Source organism: Moschus berezovskii, chromosome 9 (assembly GCF_049115385.1).
Source record: "Moschus berezovskii isolate FMDL1 chromosome 9, NW_MosBer_1.0, whole genome shotgun sequence".
Taxonomy (NCBI): domain Eukaryota; kingdom Metazoa; phylum Chordata; class Mammalia; order Artiodactyla; family Moschidae; genus Moschus; species Moschus berezovskii.
In genome coordinates this window covers 24,329,654-24,345,999 of record NC_142468.1, presented here as the reverse complement: position 1 = coordinate 24,345,999, position 16,346 = coordinate 24,329,654, and the positions used below count along the sequence as shown (strand labels likewise).

At 34.6% G+C, this 16,346-nt stretch overlaps 1 protein-coding gene across 2 annotated transcripts in view; it reads left to right on the top strand.

Moving 5' to 3' along the window:
• PALS1 (protein associated with LIN7 1, MAGUK p55 family member) overlaps positions 1 to 16,346 on the top strand; it is a 78,270-nt gene that overhangs the window by 41,221 nt on the left and 20,703 nt on the right. For both annotated transcript variants that reach the window (XM_055436139.2, XM_055436135.2), the window contains exons 4-8: positions 7,194 to 7,402; positions 9,824 to 9,901; positions 10,896 to 11,042; positions 12,202 to 12,363; positions 14,402 to 14,479. In XM_055436139.2, coding sequence (XP_055292114.1) covers positions 7,194 to 7,402; positions 9,824 to 9,901; positions 10,896 to 11,042; positions 12,202 to 12,363; positions 14,402 to 14,479 — 674 coding nt within the window. The remainder of the gene's footprint in view (positions 1 to 7,193; positions 7,403 to 9,823; positions 9,902 to 10,895; positions 11,043 to 12,201; positions 12,364 to 14,401; positions 14,480 to 16,346) is intronic.

Here is a 16,346-nt window from a genome sequence, read left to right as displayed (position 1 = left end):
TCAATAGCCCTGTAATTCTTCATTTATGTCTTTACTTCTCTGTGTAAAGAGCCATGTGGTTCTTTTTCTTTGTGCTTATTGTGTGTGGGAATGGGGAAAGGGAGCCTCTGATCTGTATATGGGGAGATCTCCCTTCTCTCTGCAGTCTGTCCTCTGTTATCTATCTTCATCATTATTGTAGAAGTAGGTACATATTTGAGAGGATGGATTTAGCTGCATCTGATTAGATTTTTCATATTTCCTCTGGAATTGCACAGAATTTCAAATAACTTAAGTGGCTTTTGTTTTAAGTATCAGACTCTGATGCTGGGAAAGGCTGGGGGCGGGAGGAGAAGGGGACAACAGAGAATGAGATGGCTGGATGGCATCACCAACTCTGTGGACATGAGTTTGGGTGAACTCCGGGAGTTGGTGATGGACAGGGAGGCCTGGCGTGCTGTGATTCATGGGGTCACGGAGAGTCGGACACGACTGAGTGACTGAACTGAATCTAATTAATGCATCAGACAATGGAACATTTCTTACAGTATGTAGCAAATGTGCTGTTCTTGAGTAAAATGAAGTGCTTTTAAAGATATACTGTATAAAAACAAAGTTTTTTAAACCTGTAACAAAATACCTTTTGAAATTAATAATTTTTTTATGAAACTAGAATGAGTCAGAAATGAGAATCCCTGAGTAGATATTGCTAACAATTATTTTTCATTATGACATCATACTTAGTATCAAAGAAAAGACCCTTTATCAGAAGTCCATTCAGAATTTTCTAATAAAATTCATTATAATCAATATTTTAAGACTAATGGTATAGATAGATATTTGTTGCTTTCTATGTGACTTTAAAGCTTTATTGGACAGAAGCAGCATAACTCTTAATGTCTGTTTAATTTATAAACTGATGAAATTAATGTTTCTTTATAAATAAGTTTTTATCATTTACTGTTTTATATTTTCTCTTAGATCTTTCTTTAACTCCATATCGTTTAGTTCATATCTTCTGTCAAGCTACTTATGATGAAGTTTTAATAACTTCTGAGTGTTCGGTAACTTAATCTGTTCTGTTTATTCATTAAGTATTTTTAATGGAAATTTATTTGAACCTGAAGCATGAGTGTATGTGAGGAAGCTTTCCTGCCTAAAAGTACAATCTGGAAACTTTTCCAGCTAAATTGGCCATGAAAGCAGATATGGAATTTATCTGAAAACTGTCCACATAAATCACACTTATCAAATTTGCTATCTAACTTAGTTTCCCAGGCTGGTGCTACACAATCAAAGATGTTTTTGCAATATATCTCATAAAGCTACATGGCCTCTACATTCACAGATTGCAGTTTTGGTTTCTTTTGCTGAAGCTTCCCAGTGTACTATCTAGCATATTATTGTGATTATGTTAGAATTGAAATAAAATATTCTGAGAAAACACTGAAAGCACAATACACTTGGTTAAAATAGCAGAAATAAATGCAGCAGTATTGTAAAAGTAGCATTTGGGGGGTGCATTATATGTGTGAACATATACAAACACAGTTAACTAGAAGAAATTCTGTCTACAGATACATGGTAAAATAGAATGTGTAAGCACCTCTAAATACTAGTCAGTGTACATTACATGATTTTGTATTAGGTGAAAAGACATCTCAGGTCAGCTTTTCTAAAGCAGATAAATGACATATCACAATCAAGCCCTAAAATCTAAATAATCATCATCATTATCATGATGTTTATCTTTTTAAAATCCCTTGGCATGGCAGAAAAAGCATTTCCTTGAAAGTCAGAGAAAAAGATTTCTTCGCCCAGGTGCCATTTTTGTGTGTGACTTTTTCTCCTTCTGAAGAAATTTGATCTGAACTATGTATGTCTCAGGTTTTGGTGGTTTTTCTAAATTGGAAAAAATTTGTCAGATTTTAGGAGGATTAAAATATATGTATTTATTGTTCTGTATCTTTCTATTCTGTATTGGCAGTGACCAATGTGAAATTCAGGCCAAATTTGTATCAGGCCACTTGATGTAAAGAGCCAACTCATTGGAAAAGACCCTGATGCTGGAGAAGATTGAAGGCAGGAGGAGAAAGGGGTGGCAGAGGATCAGATGGTTAGATAGCATCACCAACTTAATGGACGTGAATTTGAGCAAATTCCAGGAGACAGTGGGGGACAGAAGAGCCTGGTGTGCTACAGTCCACGAGGCTGCAAAGAGTCAGACATCACTTAGTAACTGAACAACAACAACACCTATTTGTAGTTTTTCTATAATGTTGGTGATATTTTATTGTAAAAGCTGAGCTTAAGTGCAAGTGATCTCAGTGTAGTCTGGCAACATTGACTAATGTACCAAGTCTGAAGATAACTTCTAAAAGGGGATAATTTCGGTGAAAACAGTTTTTACTAGTTAACAAAAAATGTGAGTAGGACTTCATAAAAGTTAGTGGAATTGTAAAGGATAATAATTAACAAGATTAAATTGGTCTTGATGATAACCTTCAAAATTTGAACCTGAAATCCAGTTAAATTTGTAACTTCTGGCACATGGCATAGTCCTTAAATTCTCCCAAAAGCCTTTACTTAAGTAAAGTAAGATCTGTCCTATCCTTATAGATCTTATGTTGGTCCCTGACTTCCTGAGAGAAAGATATTTCCAGTTTGACCCTGAAATTTTTTTCCCTGGATTTTAAACCGTCATGGACAGTCTTTATATCTTAGAATTCCTCAGTATGAGCACACTTTGGACAGATTGACCAGATTTTATCTTTCTCTGGAACCGTATTCCTTACCTGAGTTCCTATCAACATGAGAAGGCTACTCATTTCTTAGAACTTGAAAGCAATCATCCCTTTTGGACTAACCACAAAAATTGCCTATTTCCTATCTGTGTCTCAGCATCTCAACTATTATCGAATCTCCTGAAATAAGGTCAGTGATCTCTAGTTTTATCTCTCATTAAACCATTCCTAGTTTAGATTTGGAGAAGGCGATGGCACCCAACTCCAGTACTCTTGCCTGGAAAATGGACGGAGGAGGCTGATAGGCTGCAGTCAATGGGGTCACGAAAAGTCGGACATGACTGAGTGACTTCACTTTCACTTTTCATTTTCATGCATTGGAGAAGGAAATGGCAACCCACTCCAGTGTTCTTGCCTGGAGAAGCCCAGGGACGGGGGCCTAGTGGGCTGCCGTCTATGGGGTCACACAGAGTCGGACACGACTGAAGTGACTGGGCGGCAGCAGCAGTTTAAATTATTCTACCTTACCTTTCCTATTTCCTTGGGATATTTACATATATTTAAAATATTGTAAAAATGAAAATTATATGCTCTGTTTACCACAGAAGTGAAAAATGGCAATAAAAGAATTTGTCACAAAGGAGTAAGTAGAATAAGTGTAATGCAGACACAAGAGTTCAGTACAGCAATCAAGGTTATTGAATACAGAAGAAAATGGGTTTGGGCACCTTAGTTATTCCCAAGTATATCATGTCTTAAAATACTACAGCTACAACTGCACAACTGCTGTTAATAAAGTGTGTAAATTGTTGATTCTTGAGAGTACATAATCAACTTAAATATATATAGGTATATATATAATTAAGGATGACAGGGGATTCTGATTTTGTTTAAGGTAGAATTCAGGACACAAATATCTTTGTAAATTTTCTTACTGATTCTCATAAATATCTTTGATTAAAAATCCATTGTTCTGATATAGCAAGAAAATTATGTTCAGTATGTTCTACTTAAGCCTGCAGGGATATTTATAAAATCTGTGTAATTCTGGTCATTAAGGAAAAAAAGATCTAGTAGAAAAGTGGTCAAAAGATAAGCAGAAAATTAAGGAAAAAAGAAACATAAATGACTGTTCACCTTGTGAAAATACATTGAAACTCACTACTGGATAAAGAAATATATGCTTTCCTAACCAGATCACCAAAAGTGAAAAATTTGGTCTGTTTGTAGAAACATGCACTCAAGTTGTTTGATGGTAAGAGTATGAGTTAGTACAAATCTGTGGGAGCAGTTTGGCAACACGTATAAAAGTTTTAAATGTTTTTATTATCTGATAAGTGAAAGTTACTCAGCCGTGTCTGACTCTTTGCAACCCCATGAACTGTACAGTCCATGGAATTCTCCAGGCAAGAATACTGGAATGGGCAGCCTTTCCCTTCTCCAGGGAATCTTCCCAACCCAGGAATCGAACCCGGGTCTCCCATGTTGCAGGTGGATTCTTTACCAGCTGAGCCACAAGGGAAGCCCTGATAAGTAATTTTATGCTAAGAATTTATTCTATAGACATTGGAAAATATCAGATTGCAAAACAGTATTTATAATGTGGTCTCTGTGGTTAAGACCAGCATTTTTTGAAAGTCTGAAAGGCTATATAGTATAATAAAATAGTAACAGTAGTTATAGCTGAAAGGTATGACTACAGATTAAAAAAATTTTTTAATGTCCATATTTTAGTGTCTTTGTGGGTGGCTTTGGTACATAGAGATTATGCAGCAATACCTTTGCCTCTAAAAATTTAACTCTCCCTGGGCTTGAAGAGACACAGTAGGGAGATTGTTACCTTCTGGGCTGACTAAAGTTGCTTATTGGTTTGTCAGCAGTGAGATCTGAAGCTTCTGATTTTCTCATTGTCCTGACAACCAGGCTAAGCCCCTTTAAACAGTTAGTAAAAATTTAAACCGAAATCCCATAATCGACTCAGAAAGGTTATAGTCTTCAGGAGAGTATAGTCAGCTACTTTGTTGATTTTGTAATTCTTTTTCCTTTTAAGATATTTAAAATGTCTTCCTGTTTTACTCTAAAGATACTACTTTAAGGCTATTGAATTCTTCCTACTCTGAGAATTGTTTATATACTTAGGTAATTTCTGTGGTAACTTCTTTGAATTTGATGAAATCTGATGTTCCATATTCTTCCCAGCACTGCTTTATTGATGTACAGTTGGCAAAAAAAAATTTATGTATCTAAAGTGTACAGTCTAATGTTGTGAAATATACAGTTAAGTTGATTAACACATCCATCACCTCACATATTTACCTTTTGTGTGTGCAGTGAGAATGCCTAAGATCTACTCTCAGTACATTTCAAGTATACAATACAGTATTATTGACTGTAATCACCGTGCTACCATTAGATCCTCAGAACTTACCCACCTTAAAACTGACAGTTCGTACCCTTTGATCAACATCTTTCAGTTTCCCCTATCTATATTTTGTCTACTCTTGTAGATAAATCATTAACTTGATAAATCATTAACTTAAAGCTAATTATTTAGTTCTGGATCACAACTACTTAGGTTGTTCAGATGACTGTTTTGACTTTTATGATTTTTTCCTGTCTTTTTTTTGAGGGGGGCTACGTTTTAAGTTGCTAGAGAACTTTTTTTTTTTTTTTTTGAGAACTAAAGCAGTTTTGATTTGGGGTGAGGGGTGGAAGATGGGGAACTTCAGAAGAGCTGATTAGAAGAGCTATTCTAATCTATAAAATATTTAACTACTATTTAGTAGTAGGATATAAGATTAATAACTTTTCTGCAAGCCCTGTATGAAGAAAACTAACAGAAAGACTTAAACCAAGAGGGTTTTATTATTATTATTATTTTTCATGGGACTCTATAAGACACAGATGTACACAGACAGTACCTACTATTACGTTTTTTCCAGAATCATTTACAGTTTTAATTTTAGACAGCATCTCGGTAGGTTTTTTCTTTTTGGATACATAGGAGATAGTGAGGAGGCATCTTAAAAATGATTTTGTAGCTCACTTGAAGTCAAAACATTTTTGAAAAAGTAATGAGCAAGTTTTTGTCATGTCAGTATGAGTGTAGACTATAATGTTACTTGACGATTTCAGTTCTCATAAACCAACGGACTAGAAACAGACCCTGATATAAGAATTTGGCTGTGTCATAAATCAGTGGAAGAGATTATTCAATAAATGGTGTTAGAATAATTGGTTAACTGTTTGGAAGAAATGAAGTTCAAATTTCCCCTCAAATCTATACAAAATTAATTCTAGATGGATTGAAGTTACCTGTGGAATAGAAACCATAGTAAGTTTTAAATGTGAGTAAACATTTAATGACCTGTGAAAGTGAAAGTTGTGTTCAGTGTTTTGTGACCCCATGGACTGTATATAGTCTGTGGAATTTTCCAGGCCAGAATACTGGAGTGAGTAGCCTTTCCCTTTTCCAGGGGATCCACCTATTCCTCTGTGATTTCTCTCACTGTTTCTATGCTTATAAACTTAATGACCTAGGGGAAGAAGTTTATAAGCATAGAGACAGCGTGAGAAATCACACAGGAATAGGTGGATTATTCTTAACACATAACAGACAGAAAAATTATAAAACTGTTTCCCACAAGTGTATCTACCTGTTGGGGGTCAGAGAAGAGGCACCATGTGGTTCTTATCCATTTTGGAATAACCTCCTTCAAGAAAAATGTATGTGCTACATATGGACACTAATAGGAACATGCAAACATACACATGCCCCAATTTTTCACTATCATCTTAGGAGACTCATATGTTCATAAGAGTTCTGTGGACCACAGAAGTGCTTGGTAAATATGAATAAGCTTCAACATCCCTGTTAAAGAAATGGAAGGTTTTTAAAAATGATAATATTTGAATATTGGTAATGGGATGTGAATTAGTAAAACCTCCCTAGAAAACTCTTTGGCTTTTAAAATGTCAGAATGGTATTTTAAAATGCTACTTCTTGGAATTATTTGAAGGAACATCAGAATCTCAGACATATTTTTACACAGCAATGATCATTATGTATAGAAATGCTTTTATACTACCAAAAAACTGGAAGCACCCTGAATGCTCAATTTAATGTAATGGTTATTATAAGTTACAGTTTAGACATGTAATGGAACATCAAGGAGCTATTATATATGTTTTTGTAAAGACTGTTTGATGATGTGGGAAAACTAAATGTCCTGGTAAATGAAAAAAGGAAATGCCATGAGATTTTTTTTAAAGTTGTTTGTAAGTGATGGGACTGTTGGTGGTAAGAGTTTTACTTAAAAATCAGTAAAATGACAGTGATTTGACACTCAAAAAATAGCTGTTTTTTTTCCCCAAAACTTATATTGTTATTGGTTCAAGAAATTTTATCTTAAGACACTTGTAGAATTAAGACAAAATTAATTTTTGGATACCTTTTCCTTCTCCTACTAGAAGTGGAAGACTTGTTTTCTTCACTTAAACATATCCAACATACCTTGGTAGATTCTCAGAGCCAGGAGGATATTTCACTGCTTTTACAACTTGTACAAAATAAAGATTTCCAGAATGCGTTTAAGATACACAATGCTGTTGCAGTACACATGAACAAGGCCAGTCCTCCATTTCCTCTTATCTCCAATGCACAAGATCTTGCACAGGAGGTATGTATTCTGAACATCTCATTGACATATACAAGGTAATTGTTAGTGGTAGTGAGTCAGTATTCTTGGAAAATACTGCTGTGACTCTAAGGTTCATTAGAATTAATTACTACTGATCACATGTTGATAATTTATGTGTTAGGAAAAATTCGCTTATGTGTATTTTACCCTGGAAAAAAAGTATACTTAGTTCGGAAATAAGACTCTGTTCCATGAAAAGAAGAGCATTGGTTTTATTTATACGGCTGTATATTTGTATAGTAAGAGGAATATTTGTCTAAATTGCTGAAGGGGAAATTTTTTTAATACTTTTAGTATGGTTTTATTTTAAGCAATATGCATTATAAACTGAGATAAATCAGTACTGATGAGATTAAATTATGTTAGATAATCAGGTATTATAAATCCATAACTTCTAAGATTTGTTACTTGTATTGAATACATATATAACTCAGTATATATTTAGAAACATCCTTTTCTAGGTGCCAAAACTAGAGAACAGGCTAGTTCTGATGCTGTCATTGCTGTGATCTACTTGTGGTCAAATTGATTAATCTCAAAATTACTATCTCTTAGTTTCGATAGGGGAATTACTTTAAAAATTATTTAAAATAATCATAAGAATTGTTAGAGAATTCCTGGATTCCTATTTTAATCATGAGCTAACTTTTATTAAAAATTTATATATTAATTTATTTCTATATGTTTTCATCAATGGTGATAATTTTGGTTTTGTTAATCTGTATTGTTACAAAGTGCTCTTTTTGGTACTGGAGTAAGGACATGGAAAAAGGAGGGAAATCAGAGAGATTGATAATGAGAACATATATAATATTTGAGGGAAAATAGCCCACAGAGCAAATTTTAAATATTTATGGTAGAAGAAAAGATTGAAAATAATTCAACTGAACATACAGTTCACGTGATTAGAAATTAGAAAGGGAAGTAAATGAAAACAGAAAAAGGAGTTAAATTACTTACATAAATTTAACATTAAAAGTTTCTTTTAGAGAACGAGAAAATAGAGAAACCATTGACAAGCTCGGCTCAGTTCAGTTCAGTCGCTCAGTCGTATCCAACTCTCTGCGATCCCATGAATCACAGCACGCCAGGCCTCCCTGTCCATCACCAACTCCCGGAGTTCACTTAAACTCATGTCCACAGAGTCGGTGATGCCATCCAGCCATCTCATTCTCTGTCGTCCCCTTCTCCTCCCGCCCCCAACCTTTGCCAGCATCAGAGTCTTTTCCAGTGAGTCAACTCGTCTCATGAGGTGGCCAAGTTAGATGAAGAAAAAAGCACTAATAATGTTATCAAAGATAAAAGCATACATTATCACAAAATTGTAAGTTTATATTATTACGTATGAAAGTGCTATCACCTGGGCGGTTTTTATAAGAAATAAAAATTGCCAAAAGTGACTTACAGATAGCTGAAAAAAGTAGTCACAGTAGGTAAAATTGAAAGTTAGAAATCTACTCCTCAAAAAACTGCCAGACCCAGATAATTTTACATACTCCTTCAAAACATTAGGGAACATAGAATCCTTATGTTAAATAAACTGTTTTCACACATAACTATTGACTATTTCCCATCTCATTGTACTTGGATAATATAATCTAAATACTAAAAACAAATAGTAAACCAGTATATGTGACTGTACTCACCAAGTAGAGGTCAATTCATTTTATGAATATTAATGTAGAAATCTTAAAATATGAGTAACTCACATCTAGAAATATATTAAAAAACAATTTACTGGGTGCTAGGTAATGTGCTAAGCAGTTTATATGGGTTATCTCAATCTTTTAAGAACCATGAGTAAGGAAACAGGCTAAAAAAAATTCATAATCAATGGAGTTTATACTCAGAGTGGAAGAATTACTTGACTTGAGGAAAAATTTTCATATAATTCATTATAGTATAGTGGTTATTCTATCACTCTCATATAAGTTTATCTTATTAATCTTAACTCTAAAATGTCCTCTTTGATTTAAAATGTAGTTACATAAACATATGATTAAAAATATGTATTTTTAATTTTTATATTTATTGGAGGTTAGTTATTTTACAATATTATATTGGTTGGTTTCGCCATACATTGACATGAATCCGCCCCGGGTGTAAAATAGCAGCATAACTGTTAGAATAGCTTTTCTCTTATATAGTCATTATTAGTCTATTTTATAATGTATTTGCAGAAATTTTCAAGAAGGAAATGCCTCATTCATAGTCATAAATAAAAATGCTATTGTCAATTATAAGATTGAAAATTCTGGGAGAAAACATTTTAAAAATGATAATTCTCTTTAGTGCTTTTCTGTCTTACAAATAGTTTTTACAGTTTTAAATCCTACCCTTTAAAAAAATCTGTACAAATGTCATTATTTCTGTAACCTAGGAATAATCTTTGTTTCTTAGGTACAAACGGTTTTGAAGCCAGTTCACCAGAAGGAAGGACAAGAATTAACTGCTCTGCTGAATGCTCCACATATTCAGGTAGAAAATGGACAGTGCATTATAAATGTGGTTTTTCCAGCATTCAGTATCACTTTGAATCAGTCTCTTGGACTAACAAAGAGCTCAAATATTATGTAGTCTATTTTGATTGTTGTTGTTCAGTCACTCAATTGTGTCCAACTCTTTGCAACCCCATGGACTGCAGCACACCAGGCTTCCGTGTCCTTCACTATCTCCCAGAGTTTTCTCAAACTCATGTCCATTGAGTCAGTGATGCCATCCAACCATCTCAGCCTCTGTCGTCCCCTTCTCCTCCTGCCTTCTGTCTTTCCCAGCAACAGGGTCTTTTCCAGGCTACGCCTGTTTGCATCAAGTGGCCAAATATTGGAGCTTCAGCTTCAGTCATTCCAGTGAATATTCAGGACTGATTTCCTTTAGGGTTGACTGGTTTCATCTTGTTGCTGTCCAGGGGACTCTCAAGAGTCTTCTCTAGCACCACAGTTTGAAGGCATCAGTTCTTTGGTGCTCAGCCTTTTTTACTGTCCAGCTCTCACATCCATACATGACTACTGGAAAAACTGTAGCTTTGACTAAAAAACCATAGCTTTGATTGTTTATATCACAGAGTAATTATTGTTGGATTATATACTTTTCTACTTAAAATTAACCACAATATTTTTGAAACAACTTCTTATTTACAAACTTCTCCTTTTTGGTTATGTTTTTCTGTAAACTTTAACTATAATGTTGGACCCTTAAAGTGATTCTGTTTTTATGAAGTTAAATAAGCATTTTAGACTTTCATAACTCATCCCAGAGTATTCCCTAGTGTAACTAACACAGTTAGCTAAAAATGATACAGAGCTGCATCTGTACTTCAGTTGGAAAGTTTGGAAACAGATCTGAATATATAATTAATTATAGCACTTTTAAATGTTTAATGAGCAGGATACTTTGTACATGATTAGGTTAAAATCTCTCTACAGAAATAAGTCATGTTTTACTTTAAATGCTTTGGGTTTCTTTGAAACAGGCACTTTTACTGGCCCATGATAAGGTCGCTGAGCAGGAAATGCAGCTAGAGCCTATTACAGATGAGAGAGTTTATGAAAGCGTTGGCCAATATGGAGGAGAAACTGTAAAAATAGTTCGTATAGAAAAGGCTCGAGATATTCCATTGGTAAGTGTTCCACGTCTTTGATATGAGATCCTTTCCACACAGAAATCTCCTGTATAATTGAAGACCCTTTACATTTCTGGTAGTTTCTCTCTTTTGAGGCTAATTTTTTGGAATTCTTTTATGTTCTTGCTCATACTCCTTATTAGGCTGAGAAGAATTTATTCATCTTTTCTTACCCATAATTTGATGAAAAAATAGGTTGTGAAGTAATTGAACAAAGAAGGGACAGGTAATCTGCTTCATTATTCTTCCAGCTTTTTTAAAAAACAAGTTAGAAATTGTGATCATTTCATTCAATGTAATTACTAGCATACTTCACATATATTTAGAAGTATGCATTGCTTAGTGTTAATATTTTATAGTTCTTATATGCAAATGTTTTTCCTCTTAGTCTGCTATTATTACCTTAATTTTGTTCCTTTTTATTTTCAGAGAAATATTCTTGAATCCTAAGGTCTTAAATTTTCTTGCATGATATGGTACATGAAATAGGGACTGTATTTATTAAAGGGCAGTTTATGTAATGAGGTTTTATTCCCCACCAAAAAAAAAAAAGAAATTGGGATATGACAAATTTTTAAAATAAAGATTCAGGAGAAAAGTATTACAAACTGTCTACTTTTAAGCTTTATTCAGATTTCCATTTTTTGACTATATATTTCAGTTGTGCTTCTGATTTGTATCATAAATATTTAATACATTTTAATGTGAATTGGATACAGCTATAGTATTTAATATTTTGATTATTAACCAGATTAGTATTCATCTCTTCATGATATTTTGAATTTAAAAAGATTTTCAGTTACAAGTCATGTTCACTAATTGTACCTAAATATAGTATAACCATTTGAATAGCATCTACCATTTAAAGAACAAATTTGATTATAGGCTTTCATTTTATTTTTGAGCAAGTACATTTTTATGCTGTTGTACGCTTCAAAAGTCTGACTTTAGAATGTTAACAAATAGAATGCTTCTGAAGCAGAAAATGTAGAGGAAATTATCAGCTTTCAGACTTACTGCCATGGTTACTGTATGTAAATAAAGTTTTTTCTCCAGATAAATGAAGGCTAATATTGTTAACTAGAAAAGTAAGAATTTAAAAATGAGGAAATAAAAATGCATTTTTTTTAAAAATTGACTTGAATTTTTTTTTTAGGGTGCTACAGTTCGTAATGAAATGGATTCTGTCATCATTAGTCGGATAGTTAAAGGGGGTGCTGCAGAAAAAAGTGGTCTGTTACATGAAGGAGATGAAGTTCTGGAAATTAATGGCATTGAAATTCGGGGGAAAGATGTCAATGAGGTTTTCGACTTGTTGGTAAGTTGACACGGGTAGAAGAAGAATTGATACAGTCTCAAAAATTGTTTCCTTCAGTAGACTTCAGAATAAAATATTTTAAAAGCATTTAAAAAATAACTTAAGATATCTATATAAATTCTAGCATAATTTTCACATATAATTATTTCCATAATATTTACTAGTAGCATTTTATTCTTGGGGGGACACTACTAATTTTATTTATACTGTTAGGTACATTTTATTTGCTTCTGAAATCACTAATAATAACTCATTAAATCATTCAAAATATATGTATTAAGTGCCTCCTATGTGCTAGCTGCTAGGGAAACAGTAACAAAACGAAGTTCATACCCTCATGATTCTTTTGTTCATTTTCTTTATTATCTACAATTGATTGTTGTTTAACGGTATTAGATAATAACAGTGGTATAGCTCTACACTGTTCACTGTAATAGCCATTAGCTACATGTGCTAGTTATTTCTATTTAAATTAAGTAAAATTTAAAATTTAGTTCCTCATTCATGTGTGCATGCTAAGTTGCTTCAGTCATGTCCAACTCTTTGCAACCCTATGGGCCATAGCCTGCCAGGCTCCTCTGTCCATGGGATTCTCCAGGCAAAAATACTGGAGTGGGTTGCTGTGCCCTCCTCCAGGGATCTAACCCACATCTCTTATATCTACCTGCATTGGCAGGTGGGTTCTTAAACACACTAACGCTACCTGCAAAGCCCTCAGTAACCGCATTTCAGATGTTCAAGAGCAGTGTGTTACTAATGGTTATCATATTATGGTGTAGATTAAGGAGCATGGCATCCTGCAATTCCAGTACACTGATCAGAATTCTGTCATCTCAGAAAGTTCTGTTAGACTGCTGGTATAATCAGGAAGCAATTTAGAGTCAACTTTTGAGGGCAGTTTATGATCACCTCATATATACTCATCAACCACATTTATAGTCTTATTTACTTAATATCAGTTGTTACGTTAGAATTCATCCTATCTGTGGACATCTGTTGTCAGATTTAGAAAACATCCTAACATTCTTATTTTACCCAGGCCCATTCATTGCTTTGGTAGCACAAAGTGTCATTGGTTATTGTTCTTAGATCTTATTTTATTGGCTACTATCTCTAGAGTGAGTACTGTTTCAGTACCATTTCCTACTATGTCATGACCATAAGTGTGATTACTATCTAGGCTGGAGGTATCTGAACAAGGCAGGCAGTGGTTTACAGTTGTCCCTTGATATCCAAGGGGGATTGGTTCCAGGGCCCCCCATGGGTACCAAAATCCATGGATGCTTACGTCCCTTACATAAAATGGCGTAGTATTTGAATGTAACCTACACACATCCTCTAGTATATTTTAAATAATCTCTGGATTACTTATAATACCTAATACACTATAAATGCTATGTAAGTAGTTGTCTGCAGATGGCAAAAACAAGTTTTGCTTTTTAGAATTTTCTATAATTGTTCTTTTCATCTGAAGTTGGTTGAATAAACAGATATGGAACCCATGAATATGGAGGGCCAACTGTACTGGAAAATAATAGAGAATCTAGCAGTAAGACTATGTACAGTTAAAATATAGAATGAATGACAGAGACAAAGCATCTAGGAAGTAAGAATATTTGTATATTTGCATCACTTTTCTAATCCTAATGATGATTACCATTTCAAATTCTACTGTACTAAAATCAGTGTATGTCAGAGTAGATAAGCCAGAAGTGCTGCAATATCTTCCAGCCCTTCACTGTGGAATAGTCCTAAACTTAAACTGAATGGAAAAAAACCCAAGACGTAAGGGCCAAGTGGCTTTCCCCAGTGGACCAGAGGACCAAAATTTTTGCATGCCTGGGTAGCTGTAGTATAATGGAGTCCACAAAAGGGGTAATTTGTGCTTCCTGATAAAATGGGATTCATCTTTATCAGTTTCTTTTTTAAGTTTGCTTGAGGTTCCAGTATAGTCCAGCTTAGGAACTGTTGATCATAAGATCATGGAATGATTTTCATAAATATAGCTTTTTAAAATAATGTGCTTTTTCTGTTGCAGTCTGATATGCATGGTACTTTGACATTTGTTCTGATTCCCAGTCAACAGATCAAGCCACCTCCTGCCAAGGAAACAGTAGTAAGTGATTTTTTTTTAATGCTTCTTATTTTATGATGGCTACTGTTTACATTTTTCTTAATGAATAAACTTTATTTTTTGAGAGTAGTTTTAGGTTCACAGCAAAATTGAGCAGAAAGTATAGAGTTCCCACATAATTCCTGCCCCCACACATGCATAGCCTCCCTTGCTGTCAACATCCCACATCAGAATGGTGTATCTGTTACATTAGAGAATTGATGGTTTCATTGTTACCAAATTGATAGTTTACTTTAGGATTCACTTTTGGTGTTGTACATTCTATGAGTTTTCACAAATGTATAATTACATATATCTACCATCATAACCTGCAGAATAGTTTCATTGCCCTAAAAATCCTCTATGTTCTGCTTATTCATCACTTCCTCCCAGCTTGACCCATGACAACCACACTGTCTTGACTGTCCAGTTGTAACTGTTGCTTCTTGACCTGCATATGGTTTCTCAGGAGGCAGGTAAAGTGGTCTGGTATTCCCATCTCTCTAAGAATTTTGCAGTTTGTTGTAATCCGCACAGTCAAAGACTTTGGCATAGTCAGTGAAGCAGAAGTAGATGTTCTTCTGGAATTCTCTTGCTTTTTCTGTGATTCAGTAGATGTTGGCAATTTGATCTCTGGTTCCTCTGCCTTTTCTAAATCCAGCTTGAACATCTGAAAGCTCACGGTTCACATACTATTGAAGCCTAGCTTGAAGAATTTTGAGCATTACTTTGCTAGTGTGTGAGATGAGTGCAATTGTGCAGTAGTTTGAACATTGTTTGGAATTGCCTTTCTTTGTGGGATCTTAGCTCGTTGACCAGGGATTGAACCTGCACCTACTGTATTGGAAGGCAAAGTCTTAACCACCAGACTACCAGGAAAATCCCCTCTTCTCCCTATAGGAGACTTAATAACTCTCTAAAGACTGGGAGCGTGACTGAAGTCTCTTGATTTTGGGGGTCTGGGCTGGGAGGCTAGAGATGTAGTTTTAGGGGAATTTTAAGATTTAGTAGAATACTAAAATCATAGTTCAGGGATACAAAGCATAGAATTAGCCACTAGCCCAGTGGTATTAATAATTGAAATATTAGAAGTCCCAAATAATTTTTTTCCTTACAATGAATATCTACTTGATCCCATTTGTGTACTAGGCACTGTGAAAATAAATGCTCACTTTATAGTGGTGAACATGTTATAGTTTGGGGTAAATGTTGAGATGGAAATCAGTGAATATAAACACTGAGAAAAAAAGAGGTGTGGGATTGATTATATAAGGTTGACAGGAAAGGCCTCCAGGAGAAGGTGACATGAAGCTGAGACATGGTAGGATGAGATGAAGCCGAGCCTATTAACTGCCAGAAGAACTTTCAGGTATAATTTCCAAAAAACTTTGTGTTTGGAAAACCCGTGGGAGTGGAACCAAGTGAGGGAGTAGAAAGGTGGGGAGAGAATTCTAAGAGATGAGGCTTGAGAGGTAGGTAAGGCCAGGTCAAGTAGGTCTTGGCCATGGCAGGGAGTTTGGATTTCAAATACAGTAACATCTGATTTGTGTTTAGAAACAAAACTACTCTGGCTGCTGAGTAGAAATTGGATTAATAGAGCCAATAATGGAAGCAAGGAGATTTAGGAAAGTATTGCTGAAGCCAATATAAAGTATGATGATTGCTTGAATTTCTATGATAGCAGTGGCAGTAGAGAAACTTACTCAGGCTGTGTTCTGGAAGTAGCAATGACAGGACCTTTGAATGAATGTGAAGAGTAGTGGATAGGGAAGAAGCAAATATGCTTCAACAACTGGATGAATAATGGTGTTGCTTACTGAAGGGTGATGTGGAGGAAAAACTGGTTTGGGGAGAAAAATCAAGAGGAGAT